The sequence below is a fragment of the Botryllus schlosseri genome, chromosome 7 (genome assembly GCF_051294905.1).
Source record: "Botryllus schlosseri isolate E-star chromosome 7, Bs_hap1, whole genome shotgun sequence".
Lineage (NCBI taxonomy): Eukaryota > Metazoa > Chordata > Ascidiacea > Stolidobranchia > Styelidae > Botryllus > Botryllus schlosseri.
Window position 1 is genome coordinate 3,398,002 of NC_137242.1, and position 22,698 is coordinate 3,420,699.

At 39.5% G+C, this 22,698-nt stretch overlaps 2 protein-coding genes across 2 annotated transcripts; one reads left to right on the forward strand and one right to left on the reverse strand.

The window, feature by feature from the left end:
* Nucleotides 1–1,303: 1,303 nt before the first annotated feature.
* LOC145442361 (ranBP-type and C3HC4-type zinc finger-containing protein 1-like) lies at nucleotides 1,304–4,619 on the reverse strand. Its single transcript, XM_080320259.1, has one exon. The coding sequence runs from the start codon at nucleotides 4,160–4,162 to the stop codon at nucleotides 2,453–2,455; it is 1,710 nt and encodes a 569-aa protein (XP_080176385.1). The 5' UTR covers nucleotides 4,163–4,619; the 3' UTR covers nucleotides 1,304–2,452.
* Nucleotides 4,620–5,683: 1,064 nt separating this feature from the next.
* Nucleotides 5,684–21,031, forward strand: LOC145442362 (tetratricopeptide repeat protein 29-like). Its single transcript, XM_080320260.1, has 10 exons — nucleotides 5,684–6,023; nucleotides 6,170–6,284; nucleotides 6,348–6,489; nucleotides 8,092–8,173; nucleotides 8,716–8,901; nucleotides 8,963–9,080; nucleotides 14,973–15,144; nucleotides 17,027–17,242; nucleotides 19,888–20,152; nucleotides 20,882–21,031. Exons 1-10 carry the CDS (start codon nucleotides 5,918–5,920, stop codon nucleotides 20,962–20,964), a joined length of 1,485 nt encoding a protein of 494 aa, XP_080176386.1. The 5' UTR covers nucleotides 5,684–5,917; the 3' UTR covers nucleotides 20,965–21,031.
* Nucleotides 21,032–22,698: the final 1,667 nt, after the last annotated feature.

Here is a 22,698-nt window from a genome sequence, read left to right on the forward strand (position 1 = left end):
GGATTTGTCTTGCTTTTTCAAGAAAACAAAATTTCCTCCGAGGACGTCCACATTTCCTCGTTTTCGGCATTTGGTCCGCCTTTGTAGCTTTGACAGGCAGGCCATTGGACAGGCACAAATAAAAACGCAATAAATGACGCGAAATCTTGAATCTGGACGTTTGAGTGCGTCTTTCAGGAGTCTGATTGTAAAAATGACCATTTATTTAGTCAACACTAGAGTACTTCCCATAAACATCAAAGCTCAGACTATCGAAAAGTCGATACTCAGACACTTGACTCCTTATCGCAGGGGTATTGTCGCAGTCTGATGCATCTTCACCTCAATCACAAGCAGTTCCGCATCTACCGAACGGCCACGACGCCATAAACAGGTGATAACTATCATTAAAGCGCCAATACAGTCCATCCTCAAGATTACCTGACCACGACTGACCTATCGATCTCGCTTCCCCTGACATGCCGCCCTATTTCTTGTCGCTTCCTTTTTGCCATACTATCTTCTTTACTTTCATTCAGTGTGCAACTGTGCATGCCTACTCTTTACATCGCCTAGGCCAAGGTGGGTGTCCGATTCAATAGACAACTTCTAGTCGCTTCGACATCTTCCTTTCTTTTCATTGTATCGCATTTTTTGTGGTGTATTGAACTGATAAAATTGCTAATAAACCAATGATGATGATACCAGCGGAGCACAGTCCTGTACCAGCCCATTCACTCTGTGGATGCGTGTATCTGTATATGTATACCAGCCTGCGTCTGGGCTCACCCGACATCTCAATTTCTCCCGGCGGCAGACGCCACATCATTTTTATTGCAGTGTCTAGTTACGATGTCTTCTGTTGCTTCTAATTTATTTTAGAAAGTGTGTGATTGGAAGACAAATCCTTTGGACTCTGTACTCCTTTCTAACGTTTCAATGCACGACAATCCACCGGCGTTTGGAACGACCCTAAACTGAAGTGTTCAAACATCAGGTGTACGTTCAACCGCTAACAATCAACAATTAGTTTGCTTTCGACGTAGCATAAATCGTACCAACCGATACCGAACCACCGAAGTAGGTAGACGATGCCTAGCTCTTCTGAGCAGCGCAGGGCATGATAATGTGCCGATGACGAATCCAGGTCACCAACATTGCCGTTGAAATGTAAAGAACAGGACAAGATGTTCTAATGACTTTGTGCAGGTCTTTGTCTGATTAGAAGCCCAAATCATTCTAATTTTTGTTACGTTTTGGGATAAGATGCCGGAGTATCCACCACAAAGTTAAATAAGTCTTACTTTTGCAAATGGATTTCCAGTACTTGACAGGTGCTCAATGTTAACAATAACCCCAATGACACGGTACGTTAACTTGCATATTAGGCACATGATATGAATATTGCCGAACAGATCTATACATAACGATACAAGGACAATCGTCGGCGGACAAAATAGTCACTGGTAGTACTGAAATACAAAAATATTTATTATTACTGGGCACGTCCGAGAATGACTAATAGAGATGAAAAGAGTTGTCATCTTCAAAATTATAATTTGTGAATGTCATACGAGGTCTGCATTTACCATATCAATTCCGCCCATGAAAGTGATGTGAATCAACTCGAATACCACTGAGTACTCTATAAAATCTAACACCTAAAAAGTTGTTAGTCTTCAGATATTATTAAAAGCAGAAGTGGTCTGGAAGCGTAACGCCTAACGCGAGTAGTGGAAGACAAACATATTTCGGTGCTTTGAAAATTAAAAGTAATCTACTTTACTACTGACCAGTGACCTCCATCTGGGCAGACTTGGCCACTAGAAAATGTTCATCTTCTCCAAATTAAAGTATAATTATAGCTACACATTTTTTTCAAATGACAATTAATTAGCTTTTTTCAAACTAGATTAGAATTAGAATTCGCAAAAACTTTCGTTTCCATAAGCATGAGAGTAGCAAATGTCTGTGCAGCAAGCTTGGCTAGTTTCGCACTATTCAGTTTTGCTGTATCATTCTCAGGCAAACCAGATTAGAATTGAAATTAGAGAATAGCAACATTTCAGCAATTACATTACCGGCTTTTCGCTATAATTAGTCGAATTGGACAACTACAATCATATGGGTTTCCAAGTCCACCTCTGGGTACCACTGCCATGATATTCAAACCACTTTCAGACTAGAATCCCATCACGACCGCGAGGCCAAGGCCCACTTGGGGTTTGATCTTGCAAAATTCTAGTACACATAAATAGAAATCCGCAGCAACAATATTTCACAACATCGATGTAATAAAATGCATCAGCTAGTCTGACCTGGGTGAGCGCAATATACCCCACAGCTTTCAAATATTGGACATTTGCAAAAGAAATGGAAAAGATACTCAGCTTGCGGTTAAACAATGACCGCAAATTAAAAATTGAAAAGTTACTGAGCACAATAAAACAATTCTAGTAAACAGGTTACCATGTTAATGACAATTTTTACAGTTGACATGACACGGTTTTCCATTAACCCTGCAGCGACACCCGCCCGACACATCCCCCGGTCCATTCGGCCCCCACCGAGGTCCTTTCGTGACCCAGCAGATCTCTTCCTTACACATTGAACACCTGATCCAGTCGCACCCAATCTTTTTCTGAATAATAATATTACACCGCGGGCAGTGCATCGCGTCGCCAGACTTCAGCATTTTCGCTAAGAGATCTTTCGTTTTTTTAGCGTGTTGATCGGTTGCCGATTTCTGCGTTAGTTCATCTTGATATTGCTTGCAGTTTTTGCCTTCGTGAATAGCTTTACATAGTATGCAGTTGACTTTATGGCAAACGGGGCATTTGAAAGTGTTGACATCGTCTTCGTAAACGCACCAACCGTGGCAGTCTGGAGTTTTACAATGAAAACTGTTTGGAGACGCACTCTCAGCTTGCATAAGACCACGGTTTAAAAACTTTTGGAAATCTTCTTCCGATAGCAAAGCTTTTATTTCACGATGAGTGATAGTGTTACGACATTGATACTCGTCATCACTATATGGACAAGGCACAGTCGCTTCTTCTGTGTTTTTTATCTGACCGATGACGCAATCTTTACAGAATTTATGAAGACACTCTCTAAGCACAATGCTATCTTCGGGATCAGTCTCAGTGAAACATATCATGCACTCTACGGGTTCACTGCTTGGTATTATATCACGCTCTTCGGCGGATATATGTTGTGTGTAATTTTCTCTTCTTTCGAAAGATTCTAGTCTTCTTGCATTCTCTTCGGCCTGTTTTTCTTTCAGAATACGTTCTTTTTCTTTATCGCTCAATTCATAATCGTCTGGGACTAGATAATCGGCAGGCCGCGCACCTGCACATATTTCACATCCAGGCCGAGTTGGTTCATTGATATAGGTACATTGCGGGCATTTCCATCCCGATATTACAGTATCAAAATCGGCTATCTTCCCAAATATATCAACCGGAGTAGCTTTAGCTACGTCCATATCTCCAACGCATGGAGAATTACACAGAACACATTCTTTACGCCAACTTTCATTAAGGAAGGTACATATTTTGCAAGTCCACAACGACCCTAGACTATGATTATCAACAGCTTCAGGAACCATAGGAGATTTAGTCATAACAGTCGGTGATTCAAATTTAATATCCATAAAATTATTACGTAACGGTTCAGGGAAAGCTACAGGGGGTTCTCTGTGTGGATTTACATCGGATATTTCACGAATTCGCTTTTGTTGATGACTTATAGTGTTTGATTGAGGACTGCGGATATATACATAAAGGATATCACCGTCTTGTTCAATACCGCAATCGCTAAGATAAGCCCAATCCTTTGCAATACTAGTGCGGTATAGTACGTACAAATTTTTTACGTCGTACTGTTTGAATTGTTCACAAATCTGATATTTTGTTGTCAGAACTGTCCATGATGGGGAGCATGAGAAATCGATTGGGTCGTGCGAGTTAAAACGTAACTCTAAGTGAAGTTCGATTGTTACGCGTTTCTCGTCTTTGTGAGGCAAAGCCAACACTCTGTTTATATGTTCGATCCCGTCGCTGAACTTCGATGGGTTGTTTTCATAGAAGTTTCGAACAACTGTGAAATCCTTGATATAGGAGACAATCACTCTTTCCAATTCCTTATCAGCTTCCGCTTTAGCAGCACTCATTGCCATTGTGGAGTAATTTTGTCAATGTCAGCACAATGTGATCAATTTCTTCAGGCGTTTATCGATAATAACCTAATGAAAATTCAACCTGATGATTGCTGGAATGACTTTTTGCCGAATGTGACAAGTAGAATCGATGTGGCTCTATCTAGGCTACTCGCTACTGTACCTTAATATATCATGGTACATGGCAGTGCGGTAGTTTAAACCTGCCAAACATTGAACATGAACAAGATCCCATCTAGACTTGGAAAAGTAAAGATAATTCTAATTAGACTATACTTAGAACATAATGTGGGTATTTTAAATCTAATCTAATTTAAAAAATGCTCTAATTCCTGAATTTCTTGAAAATTCTACAGGAAAACTGCATAATAGTGTGAAACAATCCAAGCTAGTGTGTACACTGTACACTTTATTGTCATTTACCATTCTCGTGTTTATGAAAATTGAAAATCAACTCTAGATTTATGAACTGAAGACTGAACTTGAATTCTGTTGCATTTATTCATAATTCGGGATTTACCATTCAATTCCGAGTTGTTGTTTTTTGATTCAGTAATTCTAATACGGTACTAATCTAATTTGGAAAAACTATGCAGCTTAGCAGCTATGATTCTAATACAAATCTAATTTCAGTTCAGGAAAAGCTGATAATTTTCTATAGCTGTCAAACTCCGTCGGTACACTCTATACCGCAGCAGTCCTACACCTATGCATGCGTTCGGTTTATTAGCAGAACCAATACGATAATAATGTAGTCTTCTCTATTATGACTTGCTCAGTTCAGCTCACTGACAACTGACTGAGTGACAAGCGCACAACAAGAGGCAAAGCCGAAAGCGGAACTGAGCCACACACGAAATGAATTTGTAAATAAATAAATTTGGATTCGGTTAATATTCGTGATTTGGACATTAAATTTCGAAAAAATATTGCTGATTTCAAAACGGAGTTGAGTCGTTACCTGACATGAACATGAATTGAAGATGATATGAAAAGTACTACATGACCTGGATGTGTTTCAAGCTATAGATAACTCAGGTATACCGGTTTGCCTTAGTTATCTACATTAAAATTGGATTTGGAATTTCTCTTCGGGATCCGGATCTAATATTCTGTTCCTGATCCACTCCGGATCCCGTTTCCGTCTTCCGGATTCAAAAAGATACTGCACACGGCTAAGCAATGAGCATCTATTGCCCTTCTTGTCGATATTACAGGGGGAATGTATTTCTTAATCTAAGATTGAAGTACTAAAATTTTTCGAAAGTGTGGTGCAATGCAATGAATCATCATTTTCCTTTGCGTATTCTAGCTTTTCATTGGCTTTTCCTAACAACACAAAACAAAATTATATTTGATATTATCGCATTTTATCTACCTTCTTAATCAAAAATACAGTTAACCTGGGTTTTGGTGCTCAGTGGAATTTTCAACAGTCATGCACGCGAATGTTGCGATATTTGCTATATTGCCCTCAAGTGTTAAGTTGCTTCCATGGCAACGACGCAGAATTGCTATTGCTTTGCGATGTTTGCCATGTTCTGCCATTACTTATCAAAAAATGTACCATTTGATAACTTATTTTTACCTGCAGTCTTCTATTATCCCGATTTTACAAGGTTATTTACGCTTGAGGAATGAATTAGTCCTATAATGTAATCGAATAGTGAGCAATTTGGTGACGATTTTTGGTTTTTAGCGAGAGTGAAATTCCAAGATACTGGTAACATCCAACAATATAGCACAGTAGTAATCATGTCTTCTCTGCCGTCCATTCACCAACACAAAAACAGGGCCTCCCGGTCTCCCGCAAAGCAGTCTCGCGGTAATTATAGTCAAGAAAGATCAAATGTTACGCCAGGTAAGGGATATTTGTTTTCATGGATTGGTACCGTACCAATACCATATATATTTTGACCTTTATTTCCATGATGGCATACCAATAACCTATTTGTCGCACGTGGACATGACCTATACACGGACATTCAATATATCCTCATATTTCAGTTCAAACTGCAAGCAGAAGGCCTATGAGATTCATGACACAACATGAAAAAGAAATTATGAAAGCCGAAGAAATTAAACAAAGCCAACCTTTTATGAACAAGTTTGAAACTTCCCAGTACGTACAGCATATATATACGTATGTACATTCCATCTAAGTATCGTATATCTGCTTTTCCAGTTACAGAAACAGCTATATTCACAATATATGTGTGAAGATGTTGAAAGAAGGATTTCATAAATCATTTGACGAACTGTTTTCCCTGAACAGCAGAAGGAACCAGGAAAGATTAGAAGCTGGTCCAGATTCAATAATCTGGGAGGTAGGGTGTTGGACCTTTTCTGAAACATCACTCCAGCACAATATATTATCCAACGACTTACAAAATATCTATGATAAACAGTCGTATTCTTATATTATAACTACTAAGTTAATTTTATCTGTGAGATTAGTCATAACTACTTACAGTCTTTTTTGGGTCTGATGTTCAAAGTAAGCGTTGATGGATTATTGTCAAAAATTACTAAGCATTTAGAAGTAGAAGTAGCAATTCGCAAGACCGGTTATAACTGCTTCAAGTTTAAGTATCAAATCAATACACCCCACGATTGCGATGCAATGAAAAGATAGGAGGGTGCCAAAACGACTTGGAGTAATCAGACACCCACCTTGGCCGACAGCCTGTAAATAAGAGGCATGCACACTGGATAAAAGAAAGGATAACATAGAAGTAAGCCACAAAATGAATGAGGTCGATACGTGAGATTGTGGCCCGGTAATATTGAGGGCAGACTGGTATTGATTCAGTAGAAATTGCCTGTATTTCGATTTGAATGTGGACATGCTCGACAACTGTCGGATAGCCGGCGAGATGCTGTTCCACAGGCCCGGCATACTTGATAGAGCACTTTCAGATAAGTTTCTATTATATTGGTGCCGTTAACTGGAACTCTCTACCAGTAGACCTCAGAAATTTTCCTGATCATCTATTTAAAAAACTTTATCGGAAAAAGATATTAGATAGGTATTGATTAAATGCCGATATTACAATTACTTCAGTGTTACTGTGTTGTAAAGTATCGTGAAATCTGTACTATAGACTCAGTCCTGCACTGCAGTCCCAAAACTTTGATGCATATAGCTCGTTGTATCCTTGTTGAATTTTTTTCTCTGCATTTCTTATAGTTTTGTATATTTATTTTCATTGTTATGCGCCATTGATTGGCATGTATATAGTATGCGTCTACAGGTGGTGACTGTGGGCTAAGGTCTTGCGGCCTCTCGTCATCCTGGTCCGTACCGGAGTTTCGCTGGTGTGACAAAATAAATGATTGATTGATTGATTGATTGATTGGTATTCCGTCCTGATCATATGGTAGTTGTTCTTCGAGGACGCGCCAGTGTAGAAACTGCGCGCTTTTGATTCCGAAGTGAAGTAGTCGTTGAAATTTGTGGGACTGTGACCTCAATGGAACTGATACATAAACCTGGCAATTTCAAGCTTCCTCGAATCTTCTATGTTTAGAACACCAAATCTTTTGAGTTGCGATTGATCGGTTGCACATTCAGGCTCACTAAGGGCCTTGGCAATGGTACGGTGATATTGTAATACAGGGGCTATTTCACGCGGTTTCTATGATATTTTCACTCATAAAGTGATGCTGACTTATCGAGAAACTAATTTCTGCTTTACAACATCCAAAATCTAAAATATATATTGCAAATGGAAGGGGTCTAAATATATCACCACCAGAGTAAGTAGTCCAGTAGGCAAAAACTACTTAAGTACTTACATAAAGTGAAAGTGTTTGCACGATTTCATGCATGGTCAATTTGTCATATGACTCATGATCAGCACAAGCGGGATAACGGATATTTATATTTTTCGTCAATCACTATCGGCAAATATCTGTACCGTTAACAGGAACAACCGCTCGAGGAACAACACAGAAAACTTGACGAAATATGCAAATATCTTACCAACGCCGAATACGCTGCGAGATTAGGTGGGATTTCGCGATTTTTCGTAATTGTGTGGAAAATTCCGATTCTAATCCAATTTGGAAAAAAAATGTGTAGCTACCATTTTGATTCTAATCTAATTTGAAAAAAAAACGATTGCTATAATTCTAATTCGAATCTAATTTGAAAAAAACTGTAGCTATAATTCTAATCCAATTTGAAAAGTATTAACTGTGTAGCTATCATTCTATTTCTAATCTAATTTGAAAAAAACTGTAGATATAAATTTAATTCTAATCTAATGTGAAAAAATTGTGCAGCTATCATTCTATTTTTAATCTAATTTGCAAAAAAACTGTAGCTATAATTTTAATCTAATTTGAAAAACCTGTAGCAATAAATTTAATTCTAATCTAATGTGGGAAAAACTGTATAGCTATCATTCTAATTATAATCCAATTTGGAAAACATCTGCGTGGCTATCATTCTAATTCTAAACTAATTTGGAGAAAACAGTGTAGCTATAATTCTGATTGTAATCTAATTCCAAAATCCGAAAAGTTCCAAGTCATCCAACTCTGCACAGGTAAATGGGATGACGTGTACGCGTGTCGTCACGCCCTCGCCCGATATTTCTTGGAAAACGAAGATTTTTGGCTTTCCGACCATTTTTTTCAAACCGCCCTCGACGTCAGTCTCAATATCAAGCTGGACGGGCGACGCCGGGAGTCAGAAGCGCATTGTCACATGGGGCTGGCTTGCGAAAGAAGGGGTAAGATCGTATACTCGACTCTGACCTGAGTATAGCTGTTTTATTGCGTGTTCTGTTGAAGGCGAGATAGAAGAAGCTTGCAGACATATGTTAGAGTTTTATCAACTTACGATGGGGAGGTTGTGGTCGGATGAAGACGACACGAATTTACACCATATTTCCTGTCGACATATGTGCAGGTAATTGTTTCAGTCTGTACGTACATGCATCAAGACTGCTTCGTAATGCCAATGGATTTGTGTTACCCTTCCAATGAGTAGTAGACTTAGCTGGCTTTGGCGCCGCCCCTCAGGCTATTTAGAATGTAAACACTCTCATAATATAATTTGCGTCGGACTATGCCCGGTTTATGATGTCATCACAGAGGAATTAGGCGACTGCAATGCTTTGTGAATTTCAATACCGATTTTCCATGTGTATTTAGCAATATGTATTGAATACCTTTGCGATTTTGAGCGCTGCGACTTGATAATATCAATCCCTACGCTTCTGATGCATGATTTTTGATGTGTTAAGGACCTTGGTAACATTCAGAGTCTGCAACGATTGTTTGGATATACATTATAGCAATACCCCGCCAAACTATAGGCGGTTATATTACTCTATTGGTCAGAGATAACTCATCCGTCCATATTTTTAAACTTGATTTTATGTATACAAGTTACGGTCTCTGCAGCCTCAACATTTTACGACTTATTTTCATTAGACGCAGGCAAGCGATTCTCCAGTTCGGAGCTACGAAAACAAGTCACTTGCATGTGCGCCTTCCGAATAGTCTTGTAGAATTTTCTAAAGCCGTAACAGCTAAGTAGCATATACGCGAATCCCAAGGCGAAAATAATCGAACGAAGTATAGCCGTGGAAGCTAGTTTGTTTTTGGGGTATTCATGGTGTTTGTCGACTACTATGGTCATTTACACCAGGCCGATATTCTTTTTATTTTCCGTAACTGCCGACTTATAGCACGGCCCACCTCTAGGCTTTTTGTAAGACACCGCATACACGGATGAGGTGACGAGGAGGAGCCTAGGTAAACCTCCAACACTTAGGTATCGGAATTCGGAAGTCGACCTCGGTCGGACTCGAACCCGCACCCATTGGTGTTGCAGCCGCGGATTATACCACTGCGGGTATAGAATAAATCGAAACAATTTGCAAAGTCCCGTAGGCTTCAAGACATAGCTCAGGCTGAGATCATAGCCTAATAACGAGGGCTTCGAGTGCGATGTTATAGGAAGCAAGAAGAATCGTTGTAAAAGTGTTGAAACCTAATTACATCTGTAATTCCGTCATTAAAGTTGACTACGCATAGGTATGCGCTAAGCTCCCGCAAAACAGTTTCACGCAAATGTCGGTATAGAACTGCGTTAGCTTTCAAGTTGTTCAATCATGAAATGCGTAACAAAATTTGACATGCTACATTGTCATAATGTCTTACAACTGCGTACCGAGTTTCAAGGTGGGGAGCCGATTATTAACATGGTAATTCCGTTTTAAAGTTGACTATGTATAGGTACGTGCTGCGCTATGGATAACAGATTTAGCCAAAAGTCGGTATAGAACTGCGTTGGTTTTAAAGGTGTTACATCATGAAATGTCTGATGAAATTTGGTTTGTTGTATTTTCATAATGTCCTACAACCGCGTACCGAGTTTCAGGGTGGGGATTTGATTATTAGCATGGTAATTCCGTTATTGAAGCTTACTATGTATAGGTACGTGCTACGCTAGCGAAACACAGATTTACGCAAAAGTGTATAGAGAACTGCGTTAGTTTTAAAGGTATTGCATCATGAAATTGCGATCAAATTTGGTATGATGCATTGTTATTACTTTTACTTCTATTTAACGGGTTTTCATATAAATCTGCTTACTTTTGTAACTTTGTTTTGTGAAGTAAAGAGTAGTTTACCGAATAAGTAGTTTACAAATTCCTACGATTTTTCTTGTTGCGTTCCGGGATAACATGTAATTTTTCGTTCTTTTTTATTTTTTATTTTTTAATTAGTATTCATTTTACAAAACGTCGTGTAAAGGTAAAGTACTTGTACATTTCGTAGTGCTCAAGTATAAGTTTTTAACCTGTTAACTTGACAAAACTTTCAAGTACTACTTAAAGTGTTATAAAATGTGAAAATGTGTACAAGTAGAATTATTATTATGTCATGAATAAGTAGTTTACAAATTCATACGATTTTTCTTGTTGCGTTCCAGGGATTTGCATAAGTTTCATCTATAACGTACAATGCGTTTACGCGGTCCAGAATGACTTATGGCGATGAAAAATAGCAAAAATGGTCTATTGAGCATTGAGCACGGTTCAAGAACTATGATATTCCTGTACTTGCACTTCGAAATGGTTTACTGACCGTCGGTTCATTTAGATACCTAAGCTACTTTAAAATTAGTACTCGAGTATTTGGCTCAATTATACTATCGGGTAGTTATAGCCAGAGGGATTCGATGGTGACGTACTAGTATAATGCACATTTTGGAGAGATTAAGTAAAGCAATGATCTCAGATAAAGCCGTTAAATTAAGGCAGAAGTAGCAATTTACGAAGAAAGTTAGCATTCTAGGCCTATACTTCTGTTTAATACTGAAAATGTCATGAAGTTGAAGCGAACTGAAATCATAAACACTTTAGTATTAGGTCCATATACGCGATAAGCTACTTTAGTATTCTGATGGTTTGGGATAAAATGTAATTTTTCGTGCTTTTTTATTTTTTAATAAAATCAGTATTCATTTTACAGAAACGACGTGTAAAGGTAAAGTACTTGTACATTTCGGAGTACTCAAGTATAAGTTCTGGTTAGCTAAATTTCGATGTCATAGAAATACCACACACTGTGCTACTTGTACTTCTTCAGAGTACTCAATTAGGTTTTTAGCTATATGCAACAAATACTTTCGGGTGTTTTTGATATTGGACTGCTTCAACTCCATGATAATTATAGTATTAAGCAGAAATGAACCTACAATACGAACGTTTTACTTACTCGGAAATGGCTACTTTTACGTTAATTTATAAAACTTAAGTAAAGCTCACGAAATCAATAGTGTAAACGTCTCTAATGCGCTGAAAAAGGCAGAAAAAGTACTCAATACGCTAAATTTGAATCTAAAAATATTAATTCTCGTAAACGTAGTGGGTGTGGGATTCGAACCTATGTGAACACTTGTTCATTGAAACTTAAGTCCAACGCCTTAACCGCTCGCTGAAGCCAGTTCCGTTGCTACGATATCTGAGAAATCTATTAAATTAGGGTAGAAATAACTATTTCCGAGTAAGTTTCACGAAGTCTCGATACCCTATATTTAATCTAAAAATATTAATCCCCATAAAACGTACTGGGTGTGGGGTTCGAAGCCTAGAATAATAAGCGGATCGTGATTGAAAATAGAAGGAGGGTCACTGGATTAACGTTTATGGAATACTCCGCAATGTAAAATTAGTATATACTGCACAAAATCCAGCGTGTAAGAGTCTTTACTGCATCGGAATAGTGTAGTTTTCTATCTACTTTACAAAATTTATACGATTTTTCTTGCTACGTTCCGGGATAAGGAAATTAGGAGTCCTATCTTCCCAATCGGTATGGAACAACATTAAAATCATCACAAAGCAATATAGACTTTTGCATGAATTCTGTTATGCGTTTACTACGGTAGTATGCGCACTTGCTTACAGGTGTCCAGACGTGGACTTTCTACTATATTCGCTCCTAACATTATAGCAGCACCCGGCGCAGCTTACATTATTACGTTATAAGACGCCGGCGGCGTTTCACTGTTGGTTTAATCACCCTTATTCTAGTGACATGAAAAGGACTGAATCGTATGAAATGTGGTCACTACAAGAATCGAGCGAAAGCGCTGTTTTACGTCGTCTTGCATCGGTCACGATTAGTTTTACTTTTCAACTAACTTGTTGTCTGTCGTTATATTCATTAGACTCGCTTTCATGCGGCTAATTTGTCACTATCATTAAATTGCGCGAAGGTGCATTTCTCGGTTTATAGTGAATAACGACGCTGAAATTCTACTTCAGATATAGCAAATGCGGCAAATCTGCGCGAATAGCTGCATAAATCGCGAAAAGGTGCAACTCTAATTTTTAGGCTTTATTGCAAATACCGATGCTGAAATTGTACTTATGTCACATAGAACTCGGACACTATCGGTGAAATTCACATAAAATCATGCGTAGTTGATCGCGCGAAATGTATGTATAAATTTTAATATATAACAATAAAACCGCGAGTGTAAAATTGCTGTTCAATGGCTTTACCACGCTCTTACCAAGTACCTTAATAAGGATAGACAGCCCCAAGCAGTAATTGTTAGGTCATCATCACTAGCTTCCACGGCTATACTTCGTTCGATTATTTTCGCCTTGGGATTCGCGTATATGCTACTTAGCTGTTACGGCTTTAGAAAATTCTACAAGACTATTCGGAAGGCGCACATGCAAGTGACTTGTTTTCGTAGCTCCGAACTGGAGAATCGCTTGCCTGCGTCTAATGAAAATAAGTCGTAAAATGTTGAGGCTGCAGAGACCGTAACTTGTATACATAAAATCAAGTTTAAAAATATGGACGGATGAGTTATCTCTGACCAATAGAGTAATATAACCGCCTATAGTTTGGCGGGGTATTGCTATAATGTATATCCAAACAATCGTTGCAGACTCTGAATGTTACCAAGGTCCTTAACACATCAAAAATCATGCATCAGAAGCGTAGGGATTGATATTATCAAGTCGCAGCGCTCAAAATCGCAAAGGTATTCAATACATATTGCTAAATACACATGGAAAATCGGTATTGAAATTCACAAAGCATTGCAGTCGCCTAATTCCTCTGTGATGACATCATAAACCGGGCATAGTCCGACGCAAATTATATTATGAGAGTGTTTACATTCTAAATAGCCTGAGGGGCGGCGCCAAAGCCAGCTAAGTCTACTACTCCAATGGAACACTTCAACAGTTTCTACTTTTCAGAGGCAGTCAAAGTAGTCACTTCGGATGCTCCAGTAGAAGTAGAAGTATCTTCGCAAATTGCTACCTACTCTACTTTTCCGAATCTACTCTCCAACTAGAAGTTGCGGTTTTCAAATAAATCAAAAATTAAGTATTCTTGGCTTATAGTTTTGCTTGTATAACTGAAAACGGACGCAGAACTAGGATTTGGGCGGAGATAATTAAGTTGGATTAGCAATAAAGTCGATTATCGCGTTCGTCAGGATTTATCAACCCAGGACTAAGGAAACCGGTTGATCGCAGCGCATAAAGTTAGTGTTAACCTCATATGATAACAAACATGAACAAACTATTGATAACTAGTTGTCTATAGGTAATGGCTTCAGTAAACAATCAACGAATTATGTACCCGCCATTGCAGAGCGATATCGATATTCTATAGCTTAGCTGTACCGTACGAATTGGACACGACATTCATTTCGCGATGGTGATAATTCTAGCTATTGCAGTGGCAGTATCGTTTTCAGCAGGCTGCTGTTTCGTTCAACAAATTGACAACTGACGGCCTATTAAAGCGTTTTCGCATTATGATGCAATAGATAACGCCACTTGATTGAAAACTCGGTGCACCTCGACTAACCATCGCGCGTAACCTTTTCCAACTTCATGCGTCGCGATTACCGGTATTTAATCACGCGATTAGCATTCTTCCGGATCAGCTAACTTTATTATCTCCGCCTAAAATGCGTCCCGATTAGCAGTTTTTAATCACGTGATTAGCATTCTCCCGGATCAGCTAACTTTATTATTTCCGACGTTAGTGTACTTGAGTACTACGAAAAAGTAGAAGTACTTCGTTACATGACCATAGTTGACCAACTCTGCTAATCACGTGCTGTGTGTATTATAGGAACAATAAAGTAGGCGAAACACCGCCCCCAAAGAAAGTTTCCTCCAGCTTGTCACAGCAGATACGTGTTCAGTGATCCGCCCAATTATTCGACTGATTTTTTACCACGGAATCACGGATGCACACTTGGCGCAACCCGGCCGGATTACCAAGGCTGTAACTTTTGTTCCGCCAGAATCTACCTGACTCTGGCCAGACAAGCTACCGACAAGGCCGAATCGCTCCGGCATTTACACAAAGCCTTCGACGTTTCCAAAGAAGGCGAAGATAAACTGCAGCAAGCTGGCATCGCGTACGAGCTGGGCCGAGATTACGAAGCGGCACGCGACTCGGAAACCGCCATCAAGGTGAGCCTGCGTCCCGTGTGGAGTTACCGGTAAAGATATACTATTCAGACCTCTCAAATCCTAAAAGTTAGTTTAGTGAAATCGAAAACAGCTGATTACAAAATATTTACCGAAAATCTTATGGTGGTTGACTAGAAAAAAGGTCATCACTAAGATTGGACTCTCGAATGGTCCGTTCGTTCGACATTTAGCGTCATGAAGTCGTTTTGACAAGCCTCGGAAATTTCAACTCATACTCATGTGAGAGCGCCGAATCGTCATTTTGTGTCCAAGGGTATATTAAGTCTCGTCAATTCTTATCGATGATACTGTCAAAGTCGCAAGAGGAAGCGCTTTACTACACATGCCAGCAAAACCTATGTGACGTTTTAATACCGCACTCGTTTATATCAAGCTATACCTGTAATCGGATATTATCTAGAAACGACGCGAATATTCAAGTGTAACTGCAGCAAGCGCAATACAAGCTAATGTTTCAACCTAATCAAAAGAGATCCACTTTATGCCAAATACGCAATCCATACGGCGGCGATCAAGTTTATTGGAAAATAGAAAGTTCCCGTCCAAACGAATTGGATAAATGCAGATTTATTGCCACTGAGAATCTGGTGTTGCATCAGCGCTGCAGCACAACGCGCCGAGTTAAGTAACGATGCAAACAATACCAGCGCATCAAGCAGGCTAGAATGAATACACGAAACATGTGATTAGTTGATTGCGAAAGAGAAATCGCGTATCCAATCACTAATGATAATAATCCGTCTCGTGCGTCCAGCGTGTTCCGACTACAATGGTCATTTTACACCGGGCCGATATGCTTTATTATGATTCCGTATCTTGTAGCACGACCCTCTTATTGGCTTCTTTAAGACTCAGCTGCCGCGAATCGGATAGCGAATAGGAGCCCGGGAATTGGCCTACTGGGTTAGGAATTCTGAAATCGACCTCGGTCGCCCAAGAACCTGCGACCCAATGGTGTTGTAGCTGTGGATCGCACCATAAGCTATCTCGACTTCGACACCCTTTGACATCATATGATAGGGTTACCGTACGTCCACCTTGATAACTATATGAGAGCGGGGAGATCGTACACGGGCAACTAACAAAGGTTTAACTGACGCGAAATCTTGATTTTGACGGCAGTGACGGCAAGGTTAATTAAAAAAGTCATCGCCAACCGGGGATCGATTTGGGAAAAATGACTTAAAAAAAAATTTTGGTCAAACCCAGTAATGTTCAATAATATTTAAATTACCCGTTTTCTCGTCCGCTGCGATATCTTTTGTAACCTGTACAATGTGTCCTCTTTTTTGGATATCAAAATATGGTTAGCCCAGTGGTTCTCAACCTTTTTTTAGACCCCCCCTACCTTATGATATAGAAAAATTTCGCGCCCCCCTTATCGTCATATCACAAAATCCAACCGGGATGCTAGCAACCCCGACAGATTGTTTGATGGCGTGGAAGGTGATGACTGTTGATGAGAGAATTCAAAAATATGAAATTCGGTCTATATATAGAGAAACACGCGTGAATTGGAGGTAAATCGTGGAGAACGTGAAAAAATTTCCAGTTGACCGCTTCTTCGCGCCCCCCTTCAGATGCTTTCAAGCCCCCAGGTTTAGAACCACTGGCGTTAGCCTATCGTATGAGTACCTCGCTACGTGGCCGTTGTGATAGGTTTCAAGGCTCCCACTACGGAAAAAAAGTAACGAAACTATAATTCTCATTGATAATAGGCCTATATCTGTTATTCGAAATATTCGTATGATCCTAGTACTCGGAAAATTCGTCTCTCTGCTCTACATCCCCACTAAAGCTATAAGTTGGCCATTGGTTTCGAGGTTCCACGCCCTCACACCGCCTTCCCTCTCGTTTCCAGTGTCTGGAGCAGTCCCTCTCGATAGCGACCGAGTTCAACGACAACGAGCTGATAGGCAAAGCTTGCGAGGCGCTCGCCAAGTCCCACCAGACCATCGGCGGCGTCGCCACCTCGCTGCGATTCCTGGAGATGTTCGCGGAGAATTCGAAACACAGCGGCAGGAAGCTCGACCTGGTTGACGCGCGCAGCTGTCTCGGCACGATATACAATTCGATGGTTAGTAGTTGTAGTTCACGGTCGTATCGATCATTCCTATTTGATACCGAATACTGTGCACTGTGCAGTGTGCATGCATTGCGGACCGCTAGTCCTTTTAACGCAAGGGTCCTAGCTATCAGGTGTCTGCATTCCGCATGAAGGAAATGTAATCTTTTAGTAGGAATAAGCTCACCGCGTGACCGACATAAGATTTTACTCTATAGAGTCAAGCGTACCTGTTTCATGCGGGTGTGATCAGACTATAGTTGACCTTCACAGACGTATCGATCATTCCTATCTGGTACCGAATACTGTGCAAGTGTGCAATGTGCATGCATATTTTCTGTACCACAATCATCATTGCCATCTGTTTGTTACGTATTTCGGTTGGATGAAAATAAAGACTCCCTCTCTCTCTCTCTCTCTCTCTCTCTCTCTCTCTCTAATTGTAGGTAATTCGGTTTGTCTAATTATTAGGGCAAGTTTCTGTTGCAGTCTAATCCGTGGAAAGTTGCCCTTATTTTTCACAAAATTTGCACAAAAAATTGCATTTATGGACAAGTTCCTTGAAATTATTACAGTATCAGATACTCGAATCGTTCCGTATCCACTGTAGCAAAACTCAAGGTTGGCGACTTCAACAGAATCAATACCCCGAAAAAATTGACCCAGTGAAAATATTATTCTCGGCGGTCCAGCCTGAATGTACGTCAAATCAAAAAGGACCTCAAATTCAAACGACAGTGAAATAATCAAGCGGTCTATTTACATATATTGCCAAATATTCCAGTACAAAGTAAGTTGCATGAAAAACCGAAAAGAGTTGCCTAAAGTTGCGTGAAAAAATGAAGAAAAGTTGCAGCATAAGATTCCTCCAAACAGCTTAAAACACCATACCACGTGACTTCCGAGTATTTAGGAATCTGCCGGAAGCTGTAAAAAAAGTTGCAAAATTTGCAAAAACTTGCCCTACTAATTACACTAATTAGAGGAAAATGCCGATAATCTAATTCTAATCAAATTTGCGAAATGTTTCCATGCTTTAATTATAATTCCAATCGAAATTCTGGTTTTCTTGAAAATGCTCCGGGAGAACTGTATATTATAGGGCTCTTCGAAAATGACTTTTTTCTCAAATCGTACTGGCTACTTGATAAAATTGTTGGGTTACCTAATTTAAGCCTACACACAAAATTTAGTTCAATTCCAACCAGCTTTGCTACAGGACAAGAAAGTTTCTATTTATTATATAAAAATAAATCATAACAAATTTTCTGTTCACCCCATGAAAGTGTTAGGCTGCCTATAGAAACGATCCTCACCAAATTTGGTTCAATTCCAACCAGTGGAAGCGGAGTTATTGCCGTCGAAAAATTTTGATTTGAATAAAATAGTATTTACGGTGACCGATTCTTTGTTTATTTATTATAATTGTGCTCGCCGTAAATACTATTTTATTCAAATCAAAATTTTCCGACGGCAATAACTCCGCTTCCACTGGTTGGAATTGAACCAAATTTGGTGTGTAGGCTTAAATTAGGTAACCTAATCATTTTATCAAGTAGCCAGTGCGATTTGAGAAGTCATTTTCGAAGAGCCCTACGGTATATCCGTGCGAAACGAGCCAAGTTTGGTGTACAATGTACATACATTTGCCATTCTCGTGCTTATGGCGACTAATTCTGATTTGATATGAATTGTTCATGATTTTTGTTGTTTTTCTTTCCAACACTATTAATTTGCATGTTTTGGGGAATCGGTAAGTCTATTTTTCAGATTCCACCGTAGCGTGGCATGTAATCAGGTAAACGCCACTTCCAGGTACCAAATTTTTCTTTCACACCCCTCGCCGATGGTGTAATTGAGCCAAACGCACCATTTCATATGGAGATATATCCAGGAGGTGTAGTGGGTTACCGTTTTCGTGTGTATCTCCAACAAGACGCGGAACGATTATGCCTTCGACCGCTTCCACCTACCAGAACGTTTTATCGGCTAAACAAGCTACTTTTTCCGATTTGGATTTTGAAAATATAGGAAGTCGTTTTTGGATAACTTTGCATCCTTTTCCTGAGTGAAACTGTCGTAAGGACCTCGGAATTATCCACGAACATCACGGTTACGTTATTATTAGGGTGATTTTTTTTACCTAAAAAATCAAAATTTGGTGATTTTTTTACCTTAAAAAACTTAATTTCGACAAAATTCTGTCCTCATCTGTGTAAATTAGGTGTTTTCGCACATAATGTTAGAATTGTACTGCTCACCTCCATTTCTGTCCTTACGAAGTAGTTTGGCCGGGAAAAACTTTTTCACTTGAAAATCTGGATCCGTTACGTCATAATTAGGGCGATTTTTTTACCAGAAAAAATCAAGATTTTGGTATTTTTTACCTTAAAAATGAATTTTGACAAAATTTTGTCCTCATCCATGTTAATTAGGTGTTTTCGCACATAATGTTAGAATTGTACAGCTCATCTTCATTTCTGGTTTGAACTGTCTGTCCTTACGAAGTAGTTTGGCCGGGAAAAACTTTTTCACTCTAAAATCGATGGTATATCACGGGTGATCCACTGGTGTGAATCCGCACCTTTTTCGCTAAGAGCGTGCTCTGACCACCCCTGCTTCCCCAAGACTTAACCATACGACTTACACGACCGCAGGGCGAGTACGACCCTTCCATCCGGCACTTCACCGACTCCTACGACGTAATGCAAGAGATCACGAACGACGCAGACCCGGACAGTTCGGACGGCGACCGGTCTAAGTTACAAGAATGCGCGCTGCAGCTTGGCGTGGCCAAAGGGAATCAGATGCTGGACTTGTTCGCGGGTAACATGGAGATTCCTGAGAGACAGATGATGGAGAGGATTATCGACTGGAAAGACATGAGGGCCAACCAGTTCGGCGATCCGTTGCCTAAACCAAGTGGGTTGATTTTATTCTATGTTCTTCTATTTTATTTTTTTAACTACTGTAACCTTTTTTACAGCCAGACTGTCTAGAGTCAAGTGTACCTGTTTGATGCTGGTGTTCAGACTAGATGACCTTCACGGTCTTATCGATCATTCCTATCTAATACCGAATACTGTGCAAGCATATTTTCTGTACCACCATCACTGCCGTGTGTTATATATTTTGGTTGGATGAAAATAAAGACTCTGTCTCTCTCGAAAATATCGGCTTATGTAGCTAATGCTATGAATAACGAGTAAACTCAGCTCTAAATGCTTGGTCAGCAACGAATTACTTCGACTATTCCCGAGTAGGTTAAGGTAACAAATGGTTTTTTTAAAGACAACTTCCACTTGTGCCTGACAGTCTTAAGTATTTCATGTAAAAAAACAGGCCTAGAGTACTTTTCGAACCCATAAAACTTCATTTTCTACTTCCACTTGAACTAGTTTCGACATGTCTTGAAAATTGCTACTTCTAGTTGTAATTGAGTAGAGATGAACGCCCTTACTTCTACTCGAGAGCTAACGCTGACTACTTTGACCATCTCCTGATTACGGGATATTCTCGAAGTGAGCTAATATTGTTTTATGTACTGTTTCCATATTGGATCCGCTACTAAATTGTGACTGAACACAACGATTGGGATCGAATCGTTACGTATTTGTCAGCAAAGTCACGCCCGATTATTCCATTTTCCAGGTACGCCGCCCGTGGTAGAGCCGGAAAAGATCCCCGACCCGACAGAGCCGTTCAGAGCCGACAGTTCGGACGTTCAGACTTGATTTGTTTGCTTATTTTCTTTTTACTCCGTCTTCCGTGTCCTTTTATCAATACAACTCATCGTATGCAGTCTGCTGTCCGGATGGTGTCGCAATTGAGTAATCCAACACCAAATCTTTAGTTACGATCGTTCAGTCCACGGCTGTGTCAGAGTATTCCATACGATTGTTACGCGTCCGTACTCCGTATACATGAGGTCTATCCGGTGGATACATTATGAACCCACGTAAATGTACATCTACACGGATGTTAGCGTTAAGCTTTGTTCTAATATAAATTTACTGGTCATGGAATAGTACATTATTATTGAAATAAATCGAAATGTTCGGCTGACACTCGTAGTTGGTAATCGCCAGCAACATGTAGAGAATTGGAAAGCACATTGTATATCAACAAATGCATCACCAAATACGACGTCACTTGACTCATGGGCAGAGGTGGTCAGTAACGAAGTACTTCTACTTTTTCGAAGTACTTAAGTAGTTTTCCTCTACTTCTGGTACTTACTCAAGTAGATCTTTTTTTCGCTACTTCTACTTCGTAATATTTTGTGATCTACTTACTTACTTTTCGCTATTTTCAGTTTGTCAAGTAGAAGTAGTTTAATCCCCCAATAACAAAGATAGCCTAAGGAACTTCGGGGCTGTTTTCACGTAGTACCAACATTTAATTTTCATAAAAGTCAAGTAATACCCGGAATTTTCGTTGCGCTTCGCGCACAGTATTCTCGAGTGACAACTATGTTTGAACGAAAGTATCGCTGAATATAATTTTAGATACCGGGTTGCGTTCACACCGCATTGTCGCTTATATCAAATATTTCATCACAGTAAGTATGGCCCCTATAACGTTTGAAACTAACATTTCGCAATCTAGCATTTTCCTGGCAGCCCATGACGTGTCCTAATCTGGAAAAGTGGACTTTGACTTTTTTTACGTTCGACATGTTTTAGCAGACCACTGGTGAAACTTTCTGGACAAAAACATGAAATATATTTCCCGGTTTTTAGGGGTAGTATTTGTATTTTTTTCAATTACGAGTATTATACATTGAGTTCTAATCATAGTTTCAGTTCTTTTGTCTTGAGAACAAACATGTTGAAGTATAAAATAAAGTGCAGTAATGCCTTATATTTTCCGAAAATAAAGCTATACACTACATGGCATTTTTACGATCTGCACTATTTTTAATTAACGTATACTAATCGCGGAATGTGTTAAAGCCGTATCCGACACAATTTCTCCGTATTGCTCTTCGACTGAACTAAGGGCCTTGTAATATGGGGGAGGGCGCCATGCCATGATATTTTGTAAAACCGGGTGTTCGAGTAAACAAAGGATTAGTATCACATTTCCATACAATACTATCATTTACATCCCATGATGTGGACGACTGCTAATTCTGTCAAAAATTGACACCTCCTGGGATGCATCAATATGAATGAAGCTCTCTACACCTTCCGCATAGCGCCGATTGCAGCTTTTGACAGTCCATGAAAACGTATTACGATCGTTTTCACAACTACTTACTTACTTACTTACTTGAGTAGATTTAAAGTCAGTCAATTCTACTTCTACTTCAAGTAGTTTTATGTTGCTTATGAAAGCTTCTACTCGTATTTGAGTAGATTTTTTCGTCACTACTTCTACTTCTACTTGAGTAGCTTTCTTGACTACTTTGACCACCCCTGCTCATGGGCATAATACATTTTAGTGTGTGGACTAGGGTTAGTGTT

What these genes read in the sequence shown, in the direction of transcription:
- LOC145442361 (XM_080320259.1), bottom strand. Translation starts at nt 4,162, where the DNA reads ATGGCAATGAGTGCTGCTAAAGCGGAAGCTGATAAGGAATTGGAAAGA.
- LOC145442362 (XM_080320260.1), top strand. Translation starts at nt 5,918, where the DNA reads ATGTCTTCTCTGCCGTCCATTCACCAACACAAAAACAGGGCCTCCCGG. An exon ending in ACTCGGAAACCGCCATCAAG is followed by an intron (nt 15,145 to 17,026) that starts GTGAGCCTGCGT and finishes TCTCGTTTCCAG; the next exon opens with TGTCTGGAGCAGTCCCTCTC. An exon ending in GCACGATATACAATTCGATG is followed by an intron (nt 17,243 to 19,887) that starts GTTAGTAGTTGT and finishes ACACGACCGCAG; the next exon opens with GGCGAGTACGACCCTTCCAT.